The sequence below is a fragment of the Notolepis coatsorum genome (genome assembly GCF_963971535.1).
Source record: "Notolepis coatsorum genome assembly, chromosome: 9".
NCBI lineage: Eukaryota > Metazoa > Chordata > Actinopteri > Aulopiformes > Paralepididae > Notolepis > Notolepis coatsorum.
The window spans coordinates 132,347,860-132,372,004 of NC_140173.1; the positions used below are offsets into that span (position 1 = coordinate 132,347,860).

At 40.9% G+C, this 24,145-nt stretch overlaps 1 protein-coding gene across 1 annotated transcript; it reads left to right on the forward strand.

Moving 5' to 3' along the window:
* Nucleotides 1-889: 889 nt before the first annotated feature.
* On the forward strand, nt 890-22,798 carry ciao2b (cytosolic iron-sulfur assembly component 2B). The gene is made up of 5 exons (XM_084321557.1): nt 890-1,132; nt 1,957-2,036; nt 12,690-12,815; nt 13,297-13,342; nt 22,038-22,798. The coding sequence occupies exons 1-5, from the start codon at nt 1,000-1,002 to the stop codon at nt 22,136-22,138; spliced, it is 486 nt and encodes a 161-aa protein (XP_084177683.1). The 5' UTR covers nt 890-999; the 3' UTR covers nt 22,139-22,798.
* Nucleotides 22,799-24,145: the final 1,347 nt, after the last annotated feature.

Sequence of the window (24,145 nt, forward strand, 5' to 3'; positions counted from 1 at the left end):
ATGAATGAATGAAAACTTTATTTAACAGATTGCAGAATGGGTACAATACAGTACGGCTCAATACACACAATTGTTAAGGGGATGCAGACCAGAGAAAGACATTTGTCTTGTTTACATCAGGGTCCCCCATTTTCAATTCATAGTGACATTTATGACATACACAACATACATGACATCATGACATTTATGGCATAGGGACATACATGACATACAGGTATATAGTACTGTTACATTTGTGACATATACGATATGCAAATATACAGTACTGTTACCCATAGGTCCTAACAGAGAATATATACATATGATGGGGAGGAGACTGTACATTAGGAGGGGGTGGGTGGGTGGGAGAGAAATATACATACCTCCCCATCCTCTGTCAGGAGGATGGGGGACCCTTTTTGGGGGGGCGAGAAGAGACTCTGTTATAATCTGTAGATTACGGTTGGGGCACTGTGGGCTTAATCAGACGTTGTGTACAGTGGGGAAACATCCTTCTGGGTTGTGTGAGTGTGGGGGGGGGGGGGGGGAGTGAGTGCGCCATATGCCATAAATGTCATGATGTCATATGTTGTGTATGTCATAAATGTCACTATAATTGAAAATGGGGGACCTTGATGTAAACAAGACAAACGTCTTTCTCTGGTCTGCATCCCCTTAACAATTGTGTGTATTGAGCCGTACTGTATTGTACCCATTCTGCAATCTGTTAAATAAAGTTTTCATTCATTCATCCATTCATTCATTCATCAGAGCTAGTGCTGTGTTGTGCAGTTCCTGCTTGAAATCTACAGTGCTCCCTCTGTCCTGTGGAGGGCGGCAATACGCCTAGACGCGCAGTCCGCCGGAAATATACAAGAAGAAGAAGAAGGTTTCCGTTATATTTCAGGAAGTGTGTTTCCTGCTTTCCAAGTTGATGAGCGTTTCATAAAAAGTATTGCAAGTTGAAAGCTTGTTGCACGTATTGACGTTCGGCCTACTGTATATCAGCGTTTCATCGACATGTCCGAAGGTGAAGGAACCCGCTTAGAGAACGCCAACCCTCTGATTTTCCAGCGGTCCGGAGCAAGGCTGCTGACCGCAACAGACAAGGATGAAGACGTGCACGATCCGATCGACGACAGAGAAATCTTTGATATCCTTTTGGTCAACTGAATTGATTGATTGATTGATTGATTGAAAACTGTATTTAACAGATTGCAGAATGAGTACAGTACAGCTCAATACACACAATTGTTAAGGGGATGCAGACCAGAGAAAGACTTTCGTCTTGTTTACATCAACTCACAACTTGTGGAAACCTGTAACTATTTGACCTCGAGTAACGTTACCTGAATGAATGAATGAATGAATGAAAACTTTATTAACAGATTGCAGAATGGGTACAGTGCAGTACAGCTCAATACATACAATTGTTAAGGGGATGCAGACCAGAGAAAGACTTTCGTCTTGTTTCCACCAGGGTCCCCCATTTCCAATTCATCGTAACATATATGACATACATGACATACAGATAGACAGTACTGCTACATCTATACATTTATGACATACCAGATTTGCAATTACAGTACTGTATTTGTGATACAAAAAGAGTCCAGAAAGAAAAGAGTATATACATTAGGCGTAGAAACTGTACAGTTAGTTAGTAACTGACTATTGATTTTGACAGATTTTTTGGTCAAAACAAAACTGCCCCAAAACACGATAATATGTGGTGAGCTAAATGTTCCCCATTTCATGCCTCTAGACCAGTTTAGTAAACAAGCTTTGAATAAAGCATAGAGGAAACATTGACACTATATGACTTGCTGGGATGAATTACCATGAATTCCAAAAATATTCTGCGTTTGTCATCAATTGTCGAAAAAGTTACAGGTGGGACCTTTTCAAATTCCTTTAATGGCTGTGCGGAAATCATGCCATTTGATTTGTCTATCTATTACCTTTAACCAGAGCTACATCTGATCAGATCGATCAACGACCCAGAGCACCCCCTGTCCCTGGAGGAGCTCAATGTGGTGGAGCAAGTCCGAGTCCGAGTGAGTGTCTGTCCCTCAGTCTGTCTCTTTCAATAATAATAATAATAATAGCTTGGATTTATATAGCGCCTTTCAAGAAACCCAAGGACGCTTTACAAGTTTAGTTTATTTGATTAGGGACAGTGCGTATCAATCAACATTTATACATTTATAAATTAATAAAAAAAAAAAAAGCCCATACATGTTTACGCACCGTATATGCAGGAACACATATACATAATCATAAATCACATAATCACAGTCAGGCTAGTGGGCAAGCATAGGGGCAGCTGGACTGCGACGTGACTTGCTAATGTTCACAGACCTGATTTTGTAACAGCCATGCTTTGAGTGTGTGTGTGTGAAGGACATGAGTGTATTTGTACTGCGGATGTGTGATGGCATGGTGTTCCAGAACTCTGCAGCTCTGATCGAGAAGGCTGATTTGCTAAATGCGCTTTTCCTCCCTGGGATGATGACATTTCCCTCTAGCACTGTTCTGGTGAACCTGCTGCTTTCTGTTAAAAACTGTGAGAGAGGTGGTGGGGCTAGACCGTGTTGGATTTTATATATCAGGCTGGCATCTTTGAGTTTCAGCATGTTTTCCCAGCTTAGCAGGGCATGTTTTTGGAGGATGGTACAGTGGTGGTGGCGATATGGTTTCTTGTCCAACACCTTCAGGGCCTGTTTATGAACTGAATGAATTGGTGTCAATGTGGTTTTGCAGGTCTGAGACCAGCTGGTTATGCAGTATGTCAGATGGGACATATTTACTGAGTTGAAGTAAAGTTTGGCTGTTTCCATGTTGAGGCAGTCTCGGATGTATTTTAATTTACGCCCTGTGTGACTTTTTTTACCTGTTTTTTGAAGGTGAAGTTTGAGTCCAAGGTTATTCCGAGGTATTTAAAATCTTTGACTACTTCAAGCCTCTCCTTTGCTGCAAACACGTCTGGGTCAGGTCACTCAGGTGTTACAGATGATCTTTTTTCGAAGAACATGCAGACTGTTTTCTTTGCGTTGAGGTGGAGACCGTTTTCTGAGAGCCATTTTACTATGCGTGCCATTATAGTGTTCCGTTTGTGTGCTGCCTGGGTTTTGTTGTACAAGGCAACAAAGAGAGAAAGAAAAAAAACACAAGGAATAAACAAAATATTTAGTAATAACAATAAAGGACAGGGAGACGATTAGAGACCATATTTGATTTAATTTGGAAAATTACAAGTTTCATTACATAACAATCAAGTGTCATGACCCTGTATTCCAGAGGATTGCACTTGCATTGCATTACTTAAAACACATTTCCAAAGTGGTCCTCGATGGAAAACATATTAAAAACACAATACAACAAGACATAAAATAAATTTCGTACCCTGCACTACACTAAGAGAAAATGGAACATTTTAATAATCTCCAATCCTACACTTCTTCCCAAAGAAGCGCCTTTTACTTTTGTTTAAAAAAAAAAAAAAAAGGAGTTTCTGGCCGTCTTACTCTTAACATCAGGAACACAGCAGGACATAATGCTGGCTCTTGTGTTACGGTGGTGTTTGTTTCTTACCATCTACATTTGACGACTCTGGGACTCTACCATTAACTATATCAAACATGTGGTTTAGTTTGAGTTGTTTAACTCTATCCTCGACTGGTAATAACCCTACTCTTTTCCTTTCTGTGGGACCAATATGAGTCCTGGGAGGAGCATTTAGCATGTATCTAATGATGTTCTGTGCAACCTGTAATTTGTTCTTAAGCTTTTGAGAAAGGCCACTATACCACGCGGAACAAGAGTAGTCAAAGACTATTAGTGATGCTACTAAACAGGTTTAATTAAGAAAGTGTGTGTATCGATACAGGAATTTGACACGCCAGTCTCTAACTAAACACAGTTCTCTGCAGAGAGTTTCCTCAATAATCTGTGTCTTTTTTCCTGATACGAGTAAAGTGGACTCGTCTGCACAAATCATAGTTCTACATGACACTGCTGATGGCATGTCATTGATGTAGATTAAAAACAAAGGCCCTAAAATAGAGCCTTGTTGTGGTACCCCACATGTGACCTCTCTAACTGAGGACCGGGCCTCCCACTTTACACACCTGTTCTCTGTTTGTGAGGTAGGATCTAAACCAGTTTACTGCAACATCTTCTAGGCCTATACATTCTAGTATAGAATTATTCTATACATAATGTTAACGTTAATATCGCCTAATCTATGTTTTAAATTATGGCTATGTGCACTGGCGTAACTCTCTCAATGTGTGCCCGGGACAGATTTGGGGGCGTGGCGAGTGACGTCGATGGGGGGGGGGGGGTTAGGGCCCGTAGCCGCATTTCTGCAGACCCCTCTCTGATTGGTTGAACTCTATTTCTGCAGACCCCTCTCTGATTGGTTGAGCGAAGCCCCTCTCTGATTGGTTGAGCGTGCGCATGCGCATGAGCCGCGACAAGCTCCTCCAGAAACTCCTCCAGAAACTCCGTTAAGCTCCAGAGAGAGAGGCTGAAAACCCACAGTTCTTGCCCGACGGATGGGAGCGAATCCCGGATCCGAGGTTTCTGATGACTACCCCCAAAACACGGAGGTTGCGAACGCAATTTATACGCATGGAAGTATTGATTACGCCATAACGAATCATTAAAAAAATATACCGTTAACTGGAATATGTTGTGTGTGTGCCTTTCTGAATATGATTTGGGAGGGTTATAATAGAAGAAAGACAGTGTAAACAATATAACGTTATGTGAATAAACTGCGAAATAATAACTAATTCCTTGGTCAATAGAAGTCTCTGTGATACTTTCTGAATATGATTTGGGAGGGTTATAATAGAAGAAAGACAGTGTAAACAATATAACGTTATGTGAATAAACCGCGAAATAATAACTAATTCCTTGGTCAATAGAAGTCTCTGTGATACTTTCTGAATATGATTTGGGAGGGTTATAATAGAAGAAAGACAGTGTAAACAATATAACGTTATGTGAATAAACCGCGAAATAATAACTAATTCCTTGGTCAATAGAAGTCTCTGTGATACTTTCTGAATATGATTTGGGAGGGTTATAATAGAAGAAAGACAGTGTAAACAATATAACGTTATGTGAATAAACCGCGAAATAATAACTAATTCCTTGGTCAATAGAAGTCTCTGTGATACTTTCTGAATATGATTTGGGAGGGTTATAATAGAAGAAAGACAGTGTAAACAATATAACGTTATGTGAATAAACCGCGAAATAATAACTAATTCCTTGGTCAATAGAAGTCTCTGTGATACTTTCTGAATATGATTTGGGAGGGTTATAATAGAAGAAAGACAGTGTAAACAATATAACGTTATGTGAATAAACCGCGAAATAATAACTAATTCCTTGGTCAATAGAAGTCTCTGTGATACTTTCTGAATATGATTTGGGAGGGTTATAATAGAAGAAAGACAGTGTAAACAATATAACGTTATGTGAATAAACCGCGAAATAATAACTAATTCCTTGGTCAATAGAAGTCTCTGTGATACTTTCTGAATATGATTTGGGAGGGTTATAATAGAAGAAAGACAGTGTAAACAATATGTTTGACGTATTTTAACACACCTAGGCTGACGACCCGAGCTATTATTATGCAAAGACAAGTACTTTAGCGAGTGGGTACTTGGCCCTTGCAGGGCAAGAATGCGACCCCCATCTACTGCTCTTTGCATAATAATAGAACAGGTAGTCAGACTCAGCTCTTTGGACGGTAAAACGTGGGGGGGACACTTTCCGCCGTCCCCGGCGTCAAATACGCCCCTGGCTATGTGTCTAATCTGCCCGTCGCTTATCAAAGACTCATTTTCCAGTCAATATAGTCGGAGGCAGATTGTTTTTTTATCGCTTCATTTCCGTTTGATAGCATTTTGAAAATCACGTTTTTACGGAAAAAACAACACATTCTATGATAATCACCTTTTACTGGAATATTCTAGAACGTTGTCATTTTTCGGCCTATTTATGAATCGTTTTCAAATAAACGCTAGATGATCGATAGTATATGTGTACGCATGCACGCTCGTGCCGCCAGTTGAAAATCGATTCTCCTATTTCCTGACCGGGAGCAGAGTCAAACAGCCTATCACCATAATCACATAAAAACGTATATATCCGTGAAAACGGGTCTGATTATCCTAATACTGATAACATAGATTCCTTACCTGAGATCAGATGGTATCCAAATGGATTATTCCAATTCCTGATCGCCATTCGAAAAAATCGCTCATTTGATTGATCCATCGTGTATACAGTAAAACACATATTCCCCACGGCTCCGAGGCTCCAGAGTGAAGCTGGTAGACCCCGGTTACATGAGTGAGAAGTAAAATGTGGAGTGCGGGTTTTTTTCATTTTCATTGAGTCCAATCCAAAAGGGTGATTTACCATCTGGGAGACGATAGGGGGCGCTTTTTTCACATCTGAGCGCCTGGGGTGACTGGATCTCCAACGGTAGACTCGCTTGATGCAATATGATTTCAGATCGCTAATAAAAAAATGAATAAAACGAATATTCTCGTGATTGGGCATTCAACCCGGGGGATAATAACCCGAATAATCTCGGGCATGGCATGCAAAGTGTTAAGAAGAACAGACCATAGTTTTTTAGGCTGTTTCAGATTTTCGTTTACAGCGGTTATATTATATAGTAATTTGACTTTGCTTTGTTTATTTTGTATTTTACTTGGTTCCTTAGTCTGACATAATCGTCATAGTCTTGTTGCTGATTTGTTCTTTTGAACCTGATAAGGGCTCTGTCTCTACTCCTGATGGACACCAATATCTCCCGAGTAATCCATTTGGCAGTGTTCTGCTTTACCCAAATGTGTCCAATTTATCTCACTCAGAGATCTGATAAAGTGGTCTTTGGAATAGTGTTTCATTGTTCTTGTTTTTACATAACCCCTTTGAGCGTGACAAGCTTTAGTGCATTTACGGGGACAATATGTTACCATATGATCACTGAGGCCATAGGCGAACACTCCTGGCTGACAAATTTTCTCTGAATCAGATACCAGGATCAGATCTAAAGTTGTTCTACTGCTGACACAAATATGCGTTGGTTGGTTCTTTAATCAGTTGTTTCAAACTATATCGTTTTGTACGTTTATACAGTTTGTCTAGCAAGCCAGTCTTTTTGGATGATTCCTGCATATTCATATTAAAGTCCCCTAGAAAAATACTTTCATTATTGGGCACATTGATCTCACTGCAAACTGATTAAAAAAGCTCAGGGGGCCTATAGCAAACTGCGATTAAAATGGGTCGACTTTTGGGTAGGAGTATATCTACACTGACCATCTCCAATTCTTCCCTCTCCAGCTCTGCCCGGTGTTTATATTGTAGGTTCTCCCTTACATATAGGCAGACACCTCCCCCATTATGATTTCGGTTGCGTCTAATAATATTATAGCCTGGAATGGTTACTTCATTATTATCTACAGTGTCATATAACTATGTTTCTGTCACTGCCAGTGCTGCGGGTCTAGTCTTAAATACAAGTAGTTTCACTTCTTACATTTTCTGTAATATACTCTGTGCATTGAAGTGAACTAAGTGCAGCCCTCTTCTATTAAAACAGGAAAGATCGACTTGATCCAAACATGCGTTTTCTTCCTGATCTTTCCTTGTAGTGCACACATCATCATCTTCAATCCCAATACTTGGTATCGCTTGTAGACAACATACATTACACACAAGTGGAATATCAGAGTATAATCTGACTGCTTTGTTATATAGTCAAGTTCACTATATACTTTTGTTGGATTTTCTTGGGGATTTGCAATACTATACATTTTTGGAAAGGATATTGTATAAGGATTCAGAAAATCCATGTTTCCATTTGCCCAGGTGAATTTCCAAATTGGCCGCCGTAAAATGAAGGTTTTGTAATATCTCCAGCATAGGAATCATCATTGTTCTGGCACTGGCTACTGCACTGACGCATGTACATCTATTGGACCATCTCAATGATCGCCTTCGGGGCTGGGAGGACCTCTGTGGTTGTTGGCTTTATGCCATCTTTGAAGTACCCATTGTGCAGGGGGGTTCCAGCTGCGGATCTTGCAGAGCAATGGCTGCCTGTGCCCATACCCTGGTTTGTACACGGACCCTCAAGATATGCTGCTTCAGAGCTCCCAAGTGTTGGAGGGAGCTTGTTACTCTCTGGAACAACCAGTCTGGGAACAACCATCTGTTTCAGGTCAGATCTGGCATCTAGGAGGCGCTGCACCACCTTCTCACAGGGCCATGTAAAAGGAAATTACTGTGGGGTGATCTTCCCCAACTGCCAACTTCCTCAGCTGATTTGCCTGCATGATCACGGTCAACAGAGTTGGCCACTCGTGTGCCACCTCTGGCAATAGTGTCAAGGCTCCAACCTGTGTCAAGGGAAGGCTTTCAGACAACAGTGAGTTCTTGTCCTGCCCAGCCTGCAATCTTGCTGGACATTTCTCCTGCTTTCATTCTGGATAATGCAGATGCAACAACAACCCATCCTAGGTGTGTCAGCTGATAGGACTCTGAGATCCCCTTGCTGATGGCAAACTGTTCTGACCTCTTGGCATGCCGCGGTTTTGGCTCGTCACAGTGAAGTATGTCTACATGGTATAGGGAGTGACGGACAGACTCTGTGCATCACCTATGATGACAGGCTCTGCAATAGGTTCTTTAGAAGGATCAACCTTCTGGTACACTGCAGTGATCGTTCTGTGGGCAAAGTCTGTGTTATCTGCTGCAAAAAAACACAAAGGTCCCCTTTCTCAGGAATGGTGGTACATGGAGGCCTTGGTGCGCTCTGGTGTTTTCTACAACAGTATTGTCCAGAGGATTTTTTTTCCATGAGAAGGGCACACGGTCGGTCACACCCATGTGAAATAGAGTAGCCATGAGCATTGAGAAAATCCATCAGCTTCTTGTTGTGTGTGTCAGCGTGGCGGCTAGTCAGTGCCAGTCCCAAAACCTGTGGGTTCTCTCATGCGTGGGGTGACCTAAATTAGGCTGATTCACTTATTGGCTTGTACTTGACCTGTGCACTGGATTTGAACTAGGGATGTCCCGATCCGATCACGTTTTTTTTTATTCAACAAAAATGACCATGTTCACGTCTTAAACTCATACTGAGGCCTTAGTTTTGGTTTTAAATTGCATATCATCATTTATTTATTGTCACACAGAGCAGAAGAATTTTGCCAAAACAAACGCATTTCCTTTGATTTAATTATACATCAAATGATTTATGTCAAGGATTGCAATGCCTTGCTTGAATGAAGTTAACTTTTCACCTGGATAACGTCAACATTCAGGGTGAATGTAATTTTTTTGTTGTTGATCGGATCGGGAAAGATCGGTATCGGTAGATACTCAAAATCACATGATCGGGATCGGATCGGGAGCAAAAAAATGTGATCGGGACATCCCTAATTTGAACCCAACCCATACATGATATTCTGGCTCACCGTCAGTGTGGCGCGCCGGTCAACAACGCTCGCTGGTCCTCTTTTCACTTTCCAGCTTTTCAGCAGGCCCAGCCAGTTCAGCTGGAACATCAGTAATGTCACTAGATACCTGTAAGACATTTCTCTTCTTGGTGAAGGTTGCAATGCTTTTCCTTATCACCTGTGCTGCTTTGTAGATTGTCTTCATGCTGTTCTCCTCCTCCTTAACAGTTGTCTTCTTCACATGCATCTGGGAAGTAGAGGATTGGTGACTTCCTTCTGTTTTTTTGGACAAACAGACTTCAGGTGCGGCAAAGCAGTGAGGATTCTTTTTTTTCAGCCACTTTCTACTGAATGAGTTTCCAAGACTTCTGAACCAAGCATATTTATTGATCTATATGTGATTTCAATGTCATCAATGCTAAGGTACACTTGGTTTTGTGTTTCAGCTCAAGCAGACTCAACCTTTTTTAGGAACTGGGTCATTTGGCAGTTTTGCTAGTGCTAGGTCCTCGGAAGAGCATGGAACAAAAGCAAACTGTCGTATTGGACATCAATGGCATTTGCATCACCTGGTGAGATGCAGGTGTTCAGCCTGGTCTGGTGCAGTATTATGAGACCTGTCCACAGCATCTTTGAGATGTTTACCAGCTTTTCACAGGTCCTCGCATTTCTCCCAGACAGGAGTAATTTTCAAACCACTCTTGCATTGAAAGGTTAATGTAACTAACTACTGCCACCATTGGATTCATTGACCCTGAAAATGTAGGTTTAGAAGTTCAAATCAACATTCTAGCTCATTTAGGAGCAGAGATATTACAAAACCTACATTTTATGGTGGCCATTTTGTAAATTCCAATAATGGTCACCTTATAGACATCTGGGCAAATGGAAACATGGATTTTCTGATTCCTTATACAATGCCCTTTCCAAAAATGTATAGTTTTGCAAATCCCCCCAAAAATCCAATGAAAGTTTAAATCAATTTATAATGAACCTGACTAATATGCATAGTGTAAAAATGGATCACAAATGTCACAAGCTACGGCTTTTTTGATCTCAGAGTAAACCCGCAATTTGGACATAATTTTGTGTCGATGGTCTCAAGTTCACCCGGTTGTTCAGACACCCCTTCCTTGCATCTCTCGCCGTCCTCAGCCCGCGGCACTCCGCCTCTCCGCGCCTGATGGTTGCCATCAGCCTCGCTGGTCCTAGCCGGTCATGTCCTCCGCCTCCCCGCTGCAGGTGCTTGCTCGCCCAAACCTCCGACGTTCGCCAGTTCCCCCACACCGCCAAGTGAGCTTTCTTCTCCAGCGCTCTCCTCGTGTCTTGGACTGTATGGCTGATATTCATACATACTTGAGAGTTGCACCTGTCAATGCAGATGATGGTTCTCCTTTCTCCATTCAGGTTAGTGGACTCCAGGTCCTGGATGTTGGTGGACGTCTCCACTCACCAACAAACAAAGCGTGATGGCTAGATAATCCCCGTCAATATTTTGCTTGTTTCCATTTTTGCGAGCACCAGCTTGGATACAAGAACGTATTAAGCAGGGTGTTCTTCCCATATTCAAAATGTTTTGTTTCGGTGCGCGCATTTCCACTCAAAATAGCTTACCCACCTTGTCAAGGATGGTTATATAAAATTTTACTATTCCGGTTTAGTATTGATGAAATTCACAAGAAACGCATAAATTAAAAGTGCTACAAGCACACCAAACTTTCCTTCCACCATCTTGACAGCTGTCAGCTGTCAGTATATAGACGTGTCTGTCTGTGTAGATGTGTCTGTGCGAAGGTGGGTGGTATGACCAATGTCAGGGCAGACAATAGGTATTCGTGAACAGGTGTGTTTTTCAGGGCTGTCTTGAAGGAGTCCAAGGATGTAACAGAGCGGCTCTTACCCTGAAGAGGGTTCCAGAGGGTGGGGGCAGCCACACTGAAGGCTCTGTCCCAAAAGGTTTGTAGGTGGGAGGGTGTGGGCGAAGATCGCAGCCTCCGGGAGGGGGTGGAAGAGGTCAGATAGGTATTGGGGGGCATGGAGGGATTTGGACAAGGATCTTATTAGGGCTGACCTTCGAAGCTTTTTTTGGCAATCAAAGCTTCGGGCCGAGCTTCGATTTTTATCTTATGTTGTGGGACTTGTACAGCACTTTGGTAAACTTTGTTGTTTTTAAATGTGCTCTATAAATAAAGTGGATTGGATTAATGAACTAAGTAGCCCCTTTCGTGACTGTGACGCAGCCAACAAGGTTTCACTCGGCTGTGTGATATAATTCAAGGTGAATCGCTGTTGTCGTTTGAACAACTTCAGATTTCATGGGAACTACCAATCCCCCAAATCAAGAATGTTTAAGATGAATGAAGTAAGATTTAGATTATTTGAAATATGGCCTGTGTAGACTAAACTATGCACAGAATTATGTCAGTCTACAAGGTCCGGATTCTACATGGTCCGGCAATGTAGACCTTGTAGACTCTACTACAGACCAATTATCAGTGAATGTTCATGCATTTTTAAGAAGGGCTACTTCCACAAAAAAACAAAGAACTCACCAAAACATCTCAGTAGCACCTTATCTAAATGTTCTTCTATTTCATATATGGAGATTCATATTTATTTATGTATTGCATGCATTTCTACATTTTATTTCCTATTTTGTTTATTCATCCCAGTATCTTTCTTTTTTATGTGTGGAATTCTACAAGGCATGTAGGTGTATATGTGTTTGAGGATGATATCCTTCAAACAGGCAATAGTGATGATATAATTTGGGCAGTGCTGAGCTGGGTTACTTTCCTCCAGTGTATTTGTCCCCCGGCCCCACCCAATGGCCCCATGCACACACACACACACACACACACACGCACACATCGATGTTCGAAGCTTGTGCCATCGAACGAAGCTTTGAAGTATTTAAGACGGCCCTAGATCTTATATGATATGACCGGGAGCCAGTGGGGGTGGATGAGGGTGGGGGATGATGTGCTGCCAGTGCAAGTGGATCAAGTCAGAGTAAAAGTGAGTGTCTGTATGTCTGTCTCATCTCAGTGATGCAAAGCACAATTACTGACTTTTGTCTCTGAGATGTAAAGTGGAAAGAAGGTGTTCTCTAGTTTTCTAACAGTTTGCACTGCACAAGTAACCACTTATTTTTATATTCCAACAAATTTACTAAGTCCTACTCTCTCTCTGTCTCTCTGTCTCTCTGTCCAGGTGAATGATGGAGATAGCACAGTGGGAATTGAGTTCACACCCACAATCCCCCACTGTAGTATGGCAACGCTCATTGGCCTGTCAATCAAAGTCAAACTACTCCGCTCCCTACCAGAGAGGTTTAAGGTCAGTATGTGTGAGAATGTGGGGTGGCATGTGCGCAATGGTAGCCATCATTGCCATATTTTTTCTCGATTGAATCGGCAAATTGACTTATCTCACAGCCCACCCTCTTTTCTTGATCTTCCAATCACAACTGTTGCTCCCCTCAGACAGGGGGAAGCAGTTGCGATTGGAGGGCAGAGCAGTGAACAGAGCAACTTAGATATCATATGATGATTTTGATCAACATAATGATTATTTACCTTTCCAGGCTATTTAACTTGATTAATAATTGGATGAAGACTATAGAAAGAAAAAAAGCATCTATACCAAAGATTACAAATATGATCATATATTTGTACCGGTATATCTTTTCGCCAAGGGGGTCCAGAACAGTACAATGCAGAAGCTCTGCGGTGGCTGTATGTGACTGCATTAATTTGTGATATACTTCTATATTGTTTACTTACTGTCTTATATGGTGTTTTTGTTAATCTCTCCTCAGATTGATGTGCACATAACTCCAGGGAGTCATGCGTCGGAGGATGCAGGTAAAGAAACACATGCACGTCTTCCTTGATTACATCATATGATCATAAAGAAAATGTGTAAATAAATATATAACAAAGAATCTACTCACAACCACCAACACTATACCGTAATTCCTCTAATAGTAACCCCGGCTTGTATTTGTTTCAACTGTAGCGGGTACCAGGCTTGTATTAGGAGGAGGCCTGTATAAGAGGGAGGCCTATATTTCAAATTTTCAAACGGATCATAATGAATAAATCAACATTTTGTGTCAGTTTGAACCCAGTAAAATGTACTGGGTTCATTTATTGAAACCAAGTACTGTATGAAATAGTAAACAGTGCAATTACAGGTGGTCACTGGTCATTTCAACGTTTTCAAAGTGAAATCAAGTAACTAGCTCAGTATGCAGCTCAGTATATTAGTAACCCGGCTTGTATTAGGAGGTCGGCTTATAATTGCTTAGCTCAAGAGCGCACCCGGCCATTAATAGAGACCCGGCTTATATTTGAGACCCGGTTACTATTAGAGGAATTACGGTAGTAATCTTTATTTTAGTCATCTTATTTTATTCTAGGCTATGTTTGTATTTTTATGATTGGAAGCTGCTATAATCGAGGGATCACAATAAATAGATGTTCACTCTTCTTGTTGTAAAGTACTGAAATAAGTGACAATAAAGGAATCTGAATTTGAATCTGAATCAGTTGCCCCGGTGACAGACTTTCAGGTTTTTCTTATTCAGCTCCATTTACTTGCATACATACTGGCTTTCCATGTTCCACTCAGGGGTGCAGTAACTAATTGTACTTGTAGGGCTGTCAACGAATATTCTATATTGAAATTAATAATCAACTTGTAAAGAAAAAAAGAAAAATTCAGAAATTATTATATTAGATTGTGAAAAAAACAGCCCCCGGTGGGCAGTCGTTAGTGGTTAACATACTGTTGTATTCGTTCGGTACACAGCCGTTCGGTACGGTACACACTGAAGCGGTTCGGTACGGATACGTGTACCTTTACACCCCTAGCTAACGTCATATACACACATAGGGGACACGTTGTGGAATATGTGAAAAAAACATCTGATTACCCCAAGACTGGTAAAATAGATTCCTTACCTCACATCAGATGTTCTGCAAAAAGATTATTCCAATTCCTGATCGCCATTCCAAATATCGATCGCGTTTATTGATCCAACGATCCAACCTCGAAACACATATTCCACGCTGCTCTGAGGGTCCACAATGAATGCAATCGTCTCGGGTTACATGCCTGAGAAGTAAAATGTGGATTCCGGGTTTTTTTCCCCCCATGCATTTCCATTTAGTCCAATCCAATGGGTGCATTACCATCCGGGAGACGATAGGGGGCGGTATTTGCCCTGTTCGAGCTCATAGACAGTCCCAATGATAACGTGAAGCTGGATTGATGATACATTTATGGATATCGCTAATAAAAGCAATAACGATTAAATAACGATATTTCTCGTCGTTGGCACTCAACGCATGGCGGCGAACAATGAGATTTCTCGTCGTTGGCACTCAAAGTGTTAAGAAACCTCGAGTCTGCAGATAAAGACACCTCCACACACTAGTGAGTGAGGATTGAGAGGGATTCTTTTTATTATTATTATTCTTTTTTTATTCTACTCATTATCAACCAATCAGTGAAAGAGACGGTAAGCATTGTAAGGTAGCTGTTCCCTTGTGTAAAAACTAGATGACAAACACATGGCAAGACTATAGCTGCTCTTAGAGTTCAGGGGTGCATGCACTGTATTTTACCTCACCCAGAATCACAATAGGAAGCCAATGAAAATATAATGTTTTAGGCGAAATTGCGCATCAGGCTAACATTGTGCCAAACTCACCACAACACAGTTCAATTAGACCATGGAGATTTCCATTAATTGGTTTATGTCAGGAGCAAGGTTTCTTCTACAAGGTGAAAGACTTTGTCAGTGATCGTCTTTCTGTGTTGTAGGGCTGGCCCGAATAAAAAAATGTTTAGGGTTCAGACGTTCATTACTGTTTTTGAACGAAGCTCCGGATGGTCACTCTCACAAAGACATGTTCAGAAATCAGGAATACCGTAGGCAGCGGGGTCAAATGTTCTGTCGTAATGTAATCACAATAGCAGCTGCGCTCACTGCTTCTGCGTTAAACTCACCATTTAACTCTGAAATGTATGATATAAGTGCATATAAAGCTATTGAATCGACAGAGCAATTGTTTACATTTATAACCTGGGAATTATTATGCTAATTTAACCGTGTTGATGGGTTACAATTATTCTGTCAGTCTCTTGTTCCGCGAGGTCATTATATTATCTTATTATACAACTCTTATCTGTCTGTCTCTTGGTCAGTGAGGTCATTATATTATTATTATTATTATATAACTCTTACCTGTCAGTGAGTCATTATATTATTATTATATAACTCTTACCTGTCAGTGAGTCATTATATTATTATTATACAACTCTTACCTGTCAGTCTCTTGGTCAGTGAGGTCATTATATTATTATTATTATACAACTCTTACCTGTCAGTCTCTTGGTCAGTGAGGTCATTATATTATTATTATTATTATACAACTCTTACCTGTCAGTCTCTTGGTCAGTGAGGTCATTATATTATTATTATTATACAACTCTTACCTGTCAGTCTCTTGGTCAGTGAGGTCATTATATTATTATTATTATTATTATTATACAACTCTTACCTGTCAGTCTCTTAGTCAGTGAGGTCATTATATTATTATTATTATTATTATACAACTCTTACCTGTCAGTCTCTTGGTCAGTGAGGTCATTATATTATTATTATTATTATTATTATTATTATTATTATACAACTCTTATCTGTCAGTCTCTTGGTCAGTGAGGTCATTATATTATTATTATTATTATACAACTCTTACCTGTCAGTCTCTTAGTCAGTGAGGTCATTATATTATTATTATTATTATTATTATTATACAACTCTTACCTGTCAGTCTCTTAGTCAGTGAGGTCATTATATTATTATTATTATTATTATTATACAACTCTTACCTGTCAGTCTCTTAGTCAGTTAGGTCATTATATTATTATTATTATACAACTCTTACCTGTCAGTCTCTTAGTCAGTGAGGTCATTATATTATTATTATTATTATTATTATACAACTCTTGCCTGTCAGTCTCTTAGTCAGTGAGGTCATTATATTATTATTATTATTATTATTATACAACTCTTACCTGTCAGCAGTGATGGGAATAACGGCACTATAAGTAACTTCGTTACTAACGGCGTTCGTTTTTTCAGTAACGAGTAATCTAACGGATTACTCTTCCAATCTTAATAACGTCGTTACCGTTACTACAAAAAAATGCGGCGCGTTACTATGAATGAACCTGTTTCTTTCATCAGACATATCTCTGCGCCGAGAGGCAATAATATGCTCTTCCTTGTTTAGTGGACAGTGCGCGAGCCAAGCATACATGCTGACGATTGGCTGAGGTTGAATACAATGTCATGGTAAGCCAATCAGAGGTGGAGGTGGGCGGGTGTCTAAAGCATCCACAGTCTGACACACAGCGCGACAAGACAAACGATCACTGATCAGTCAGCATGAGAGCGCGGTCCGTGTAGTGTACGTTTTGAGCTCAAAAACGAATCCAACGAACAACACAAGCGACTCAGTCAACATGAGACCGCGGGTCCATGAGCGTTTTGTGTTCACTCTTTGCAGCGCAGGGCACTGAGTGGCCCTACTGCAGTGCTGACAGCCTTATCAACAGTGCTGCACTTCCTGGTTTAATAGGCTTCAGGTGCTCAGAGATATAATATATCTGTATGTCATGCATGTCTTAAATGTAATGATTAGATTAGTTTAGATGATTCGATTAGATTCTTATATCTGTATGTTGTGTGTCATTGATTGATTGATTGAAAAGTTTAACAGATTGCAGAATGGGTACAGTACAGCTCAATACATACTGTAACTGAGGGGTACAATTCCCTGACTGTATTGATAAGTATGGTATCATTAAACCACTACCGCTTTATGTACTTTAACTACTGGCCATACAGTACACGATATCTAAATATGATGAACACTTTCCACAATGAAATCGGTTCCAGACAAAGGTAATAATCAAATATTTAATATAGCAAAAGGTACATAGAATATTTATCTTACATTTATCATTTGAATGCACTTGTAAGGCAAATGAGTACTCGTAGGCAAATCAACACTGAATGTCCAATCTCTGGTTACGCAGGAAGCAAGTATACAACCTGGCTCTTAGGGAAGTAGATCTATGGTACACTTAATGATATAGCGGGATATTCTGGAAGGGGTCCTCCCGGTTGTAAGCCGGTAGGGGGGGTAGGAGAGCCGTCGGTAGTAGACCGTCTGGTCAACGATATCTAGGGAGACTTCAAGTACAGAAGACAGTGCGATAGACTCTTGATCCGCAGATGAATACACCTTGGTTCTCTTGTAGGCTGTAGCTCCACAGTGAAGAAGAAGCTAGGCGACCTCAGTCTCTCTGAGCGCCGACTCAACTTGACTCCTCTCGGGGGTAAATCCAACACTCACAGGCGTCGGCGATTATCCGCTCCACAAATCACAGTACCAAAGCAAATATATATTCCAGCCGCATAGGGCTCAGCATTCGTCGGGTAGGTAATCCAGTGTACATGTCCCTCGGTCCTCGCCTAGATCTCCTCGGGTGAAAGCGCCATGTGGTCGGCCCAGCCTGGATAAGACTCTAGATAACACGAGGAAGCGTTGGAGATGCTGGTCACTTTAGAACTCTAACCGCACGATGCACCATACACGATAGACTATTATTACTTAATAGAAATACGTCGCACTCGACGGTACAGTGCCAAACTCTGACAATTCAGTTATTAATTTGCACGAGGTCTCGATGCTATTCTAAGGCCAAACAGGCCATACTTCACCGCACGTCGTATCGTGGGTGAGGCTTCACGTTCTGTTACTAAGTTGGGAAGAAGGGTAAGGGACTAAGGGTCTTCTACATTTACTTGCGCCATATTTATATGCACGGTGAACAAATAGTGCCACTCTCATTTCGGTAGCCGTATCCCTGAGCGGAGCCGGGGCTAGTACGGACATGTCTCGTCGGTACCTTTGAACTTGACGCCAGGGGCTGGTCCCCTGGCGCCTGGTCCTTTTGTCCAATAAGAGAATGAACTATTATGGGCTATAGTAGGCTAAAGGGATATTCCGTGTATATGTACAAGGAATATACAAGGGATATCAAACGATATACAAATACTATTCAATATATATCCATAAATAAATATATATATTCGGTTTAATCTGATCCTTCGTAACACATACAATTGTTAAGGGGATGCAGACCAGAGAAAGACTTTCGTCATAAATGTCATGAATTGAAAATGGGGGACCCTGATGTAAACAAGACGAAACTCTTTCTCTGGTCTGCATCCCCTTAACAATTGTGTGTATTGAGCCGTACTGTATTGTACCCATTCTGAAATCTGTTAATTAAAATGTTCAATCAATCAGTATATATTTGTTATTTATTTTTGGTATAGTGCTTAACAAGCATAATTTAATGTTGCCCAGTTGTGGCCTGTTGAGGGGCAATACATATCAAAAGTTCCAAAACATCTATTCTGTTTGTATTTGTATGATCCACTATATAAACATAGTAATTATAATATCTACATAGCCTACATGGCATTTGATTGGAGGCTAGTCTCACTTTGTCCCACAGCAACATTAAAATAGTTTAGATTTGTGTATGTTGTTTATGTAAAAAAAAATCTTGAAAGTAACGCAATAGTTACTTTCTGAAGTAACTAGTTACTTTTATAATTTGTAACTGAGTAAGTAATTTAGTTACTTTTTGGAAGAAGTAACTAGTAACTGTAACTAGTTACTTTTTTAAAGTAACTTGCCCAACACTGCCTGTCAGTCTCTTAGTCAGTGAGGTCATTATATTATTATTATTATTATTATTATTATTATTATTATTATTATTATTATTATTATACAACTCTTACCTGTCAGTCTCTTGGTCAGTGAGGTCATTATATTATTGTTATTATTATTATTATACAACTCTTACCTGTCCGATGCAAATACATTAAACCCCACTCTTAACAGCTAGCCACAACGTCAGCGTATCCTTCCATAACAATTTTAATAATTAACGATACCATCCGCTCTGTCTGCACTGCAGCAGCTCTCTCCACTCATGGAACAGCAGATTTCTTGAGAAAACAGTGCTTGGTACAGCCAGGTCGTCTTGTTTGGGTCCATGAGTCATGACCATATAGCACAAGCTACTGTAGCCACAATCTGCGTGTTGTGCAAGTGTGTCGTCCGTATCAAAAGTCTATGAAGTAAGCAACGTGTTGTTGGCACAATTCGGAACCATTATTTGTATCTTATTATCTGATTCAAGAGGTTTATTCATCACATACATACACAAGACATAGTGAAATGAAGGTGGCCAAAAAATACAAATAATAATGGAATAAAATACACCAACCTAACAAACGTTTAGTGGTTAACGTTACGTTTGTTTTCCTGGCTCGACACACACACACACACACACATACACATATATATATTGTGCATCCAGCTGTGGACTTGCATCAAGGTAAACACATACACACACGCCGCATAGTCAGAGCAAACACCCACACACACAACTACGGTGGCTCACAATGAACAAACTCTGCCTTTTCAAGTGTTTCTATCGCGCATCATTTGTCCGCATTTCAATCCAGGGTGCGTTTGCTTTGTCAATCTAGGGCCCTGCTAGTGGGCGGGCCCGTTTCAACTGAAACATGTGAAACATAGCAAATGCCGTCTATGGACAGGACAACATACTGTCCCATGTGTAATATGAAATCCATTGTTTTTCTCTGTATCACAATTCAAGTACATTTATTTTTATTTATTTTTCTATGGCCTAAGACAGTTCAATCAATATTGTGAACATGAGCTACTCTCTCCCAAAGCCGGAAACCAGAGAAGTAAGAATCAAACTTGTGATGTCATCAAGTATAAAGTCTCTGACGACCTGAGCTATTGTTATGCACGATCACACCACGATCACAACACCAGAGGGAGCTCCACAAATCATGTTAAACCCAGATTCGGCTCAAACAAGGGACTAAACACGTTTAGCAATTATGCCACATCAATGTGGAACGCCCTACCTAAAGCTGTAAAGGAATGTGAATCACTACCCACTTTCAAAAACACTCTCAAAGAACACCTACGGGAGACTGCAATTTGAAACTGGCCCCTACAAATGTCCTAACCCAGTTGTACAGTAAATGACCAAGTATGGCTTTGTCAGCATTCCAATGTACAGTGTTTTACTGAAACGGCGCCACTGTGACCACGCCCCCAAATGTGTCCCCTCCACCATTGAAAACAAAATTACGCCCTTGATCAAGTCTGAAGCTGCTCCATTGACAATGAATGAGAGACTTTGGACCCACAGAACATTTGTGGTGTTGTTTTTCTATATCCAAAAGAGCTTTTTTTCTCTGAAACAGAACATGTACTTATGAACTCAGTACATTCCCCCCTGGGTCTCAGTGTCATCTACAATGTCTTTCCCAATTCATTGTCTATGGAGCAGCTTCAGAATTTATACTTGATAACATCACAAGTTTGAGTGTTAGCTATTATGTTGTTTGTACCGTCTTTAGACCAGAGGAGTAACCTGTATGAATTATGGAATTGGGCGTAGTTCCCCTTTTAAACAGCTGGCAGATAGGGATCAAGGAAACTATAAAAGGAGGACATCATATCACCGTGTAGCATGTGAATGCACATTAGTGCCAAGTGTGGAAACTTTCAGTTGGGCCGACATTGAGTCATCTCCTCGTTTATGTCATTTAAACAGGTTATTACCTCGGATGTCAGAATCATCTGCAATGTGTTGCATTGTTAACTAGCTAACGTTTGATATGTTGGTTGATGATGTTACCCTCTTTGCGCCGCCCCTGTGCCTCAAATAGATCCGCTATCAACTCTTATCTTTAATCTTTCAAAATGTACAGTTGCTATTGCATGCACTCATCTGTGTTTCACCACACACATGAGTGCATGCTTACCAACTGTCCGTCTGCAACACTACTATCACCAACATCTAAGAAGGGAGATCCCCCCTTGAATGGCCCTTCTAAGGTTTCTCTCCTCCACACTGCCTGTGGAGCTTTTTTCCCTATTGTTAGGTTTTAGTGAGTTTTTCCTTACCTTCGCGTGGGGTATGTCTGGGAGTGCTTGCATTCTTTCATTTATTTGCATTCATCTAAAAATGTTTGGACCTTATGGTGTTCTTGTTCTGTTCTTGACTTATTGTTATGTTTTCTTCTTGACTTGTTTAAAGAAGACCTGTACGGCCCATGGGGACATTAACGTGTGTTGTCGGGCCCTATAAATAAATTTGATTTGATTTATTTCCTCAGATAGCTTGTATATTTTGAATACAGGCTTCAATAGAACTGACGCCAAAGTCTGGCACCAAGCAGAGCATAGATCGCTGGTATTCTGATGTGATGACCCTTCCTTCTTTTTCTACTTTCCTTGACAGGGATATGAGTATAGTATTTGACCTTAAATACAATATTCTGTGATGATATAAAAAAAAAACATTATTATGTTATTATAATATAACTTGTCTGTTTGTTTCTTTGTGTACCAGTGAACAAGCAGCTGGCAGACAAGGAGCGAGTCGCAGCAGCCTTGGAGAACTCTCAGCTATTGGAGGTGGTCAACCAATGTCTGTCCAGCAGAACCCTCTGAGTGACCCTCTGCTTAACCAATCACCTATCTCGCGGAAAGTCTTCAACACTACTGACTGGCTGATTTCCAGCGCAGAGTCACGTACTCGACATTTGTATCGCCTGCTCTATAGCCATTGTCATTGAGCGAGTCCCCTCGGGATTCCCAGAGAAAAAGGAATAGTATAATTTCACTATGATTTCATTTATGATTGATGTTGTGTTGTTTCAACTTCCTTGGGGAGTATTGGGTGGCTTAACAATTCAAAAGTCAATAAAGTTGTAATGTATGTGATCGAGACACAGTGGCAAACCTCACCTATCTGGTTCTCCATGCGGGCTGAAAACAAACGATGGAAATCATTTTCAAAAACCATTTGTAAAAGTACAGTATCGTGTACAGTATTGACCAGGTAGGATGGGTATTCCACGCAATTGAAGGCACACCCCGAAAAGACCATTGGGATACACTTGATCATGTGAAGGATGATGGCTGTTCAGGATCTATCTTGTAAAGTAGTATGCAAAGAGGGCGGCTAGGTGGTGCAGTGGGCAAGGCGCTCACAACCAATGCAGGAGACGCTGGGTTCGAGCCCAGCTCTCCGCATTGCATTCAGCTTTGCTGGTCGTTCATATTCATACTAATACATTTGGCAGTATTAGGGGGTGGGAAGCTGATGGGTGGGGATCGGACGTTGTGGACAGCGACTCCTACAGGTCGGTTGGTGCGCCTGCGCAGTAGAATCAGGAAGCGACAGGGGCGGCGTCCCTCCAAAGCGCAGACCCCCGACGTTGAAAGATCGCGCTGTGCAGGTGAAAAGATGCGACGGCTGCTACCTCGAGTACCGGAGGGGACTCGTGCAATGTATGGCTTCGTCCACATTACAGCTGGCTTGTGGGAGGCATGGCCAAACAGCGTTCGAGACAGGGGAGGGTAGAATTGTGGGATGGGAGAAAAATTGAAAATGGGAGAAAAAGTAGATCAAAAATAAATAAAGTGGTATGCAAAGCTGTTTTTATATTGAGTCAACTTATTCTGAGCAAGTGGAACATGTTGAGATGTATGAGACTACTTATTAGTACTTATCATTCCCTTTTCAGTGGGTGATTTCAGGGCAGCTGGCATCAAGTTACACTGTAATGTTGTCAACCAGCTAGCTCTAAGCAAAAGAGCACCTCTTGGTCCTGCTCTTTGTTTACATTTCTTTGTTTTTGTCTGTTGTGTGGGTTGGATTTCAGTGGGTATAAGGGATGGGTTGCTACTGCTGGCCACACCTCAGGCTCTTGGACCAAGAGAGGTCTGGAGAATCAGAATGCAATACCAAGCATGGCTCTTTTGTCTAGAGGTTGCTGTTTTACGGCATTGCAGATTCTACCTTTTAATTCTACATATTAATGAATTGTATAATGGCGAAATAATAAATGTTTGAAATGAAAACTAAATGAATGGTCTCTACTGACTCATGATGCCTTTTCTCGCCTGATATGATATCACCTAATGAATGAGCGGACATTTTTTCTTTCAAGTTTTACATTTTACACATTTCTAAGAAATTACACAGATGTAAAAAAAAAATTGTGTATGCTAATAAAACATATTTTTTGTTCTACTGTTGTGGCTGAAGGTTGTTTAACACAGCAGGAGACGATATTTCCAATTGTAACAAATAGGTAATTTATTTAAGAAAAGAAGTTCTTAACAGCAAGAGCTATGGGTCGAGCAGAGGATCACCACAGCTTGAACAAAAAACACTCTCCCCTCAATCCCTTTGCCTGTCCCCTAAATCCCCTCTCAGTCCTGCCCCCCCATGACAGATATGATGACGTATCATGTCAGATCTGACATGACGTACATTAAGATGATACGTAGATTTAACATCGGAGAGAGATAAGAACATGAAGAGAGATAAACAAGATATGATGTCCACACACGATATGATGTAGAGAGTGAGATGTGTGTGTGTGTCTGTGTGTGCGTGCGTCTGCGTACAGACGTATGTGTATTGTATGTGTGTATTGTGTCACAGGG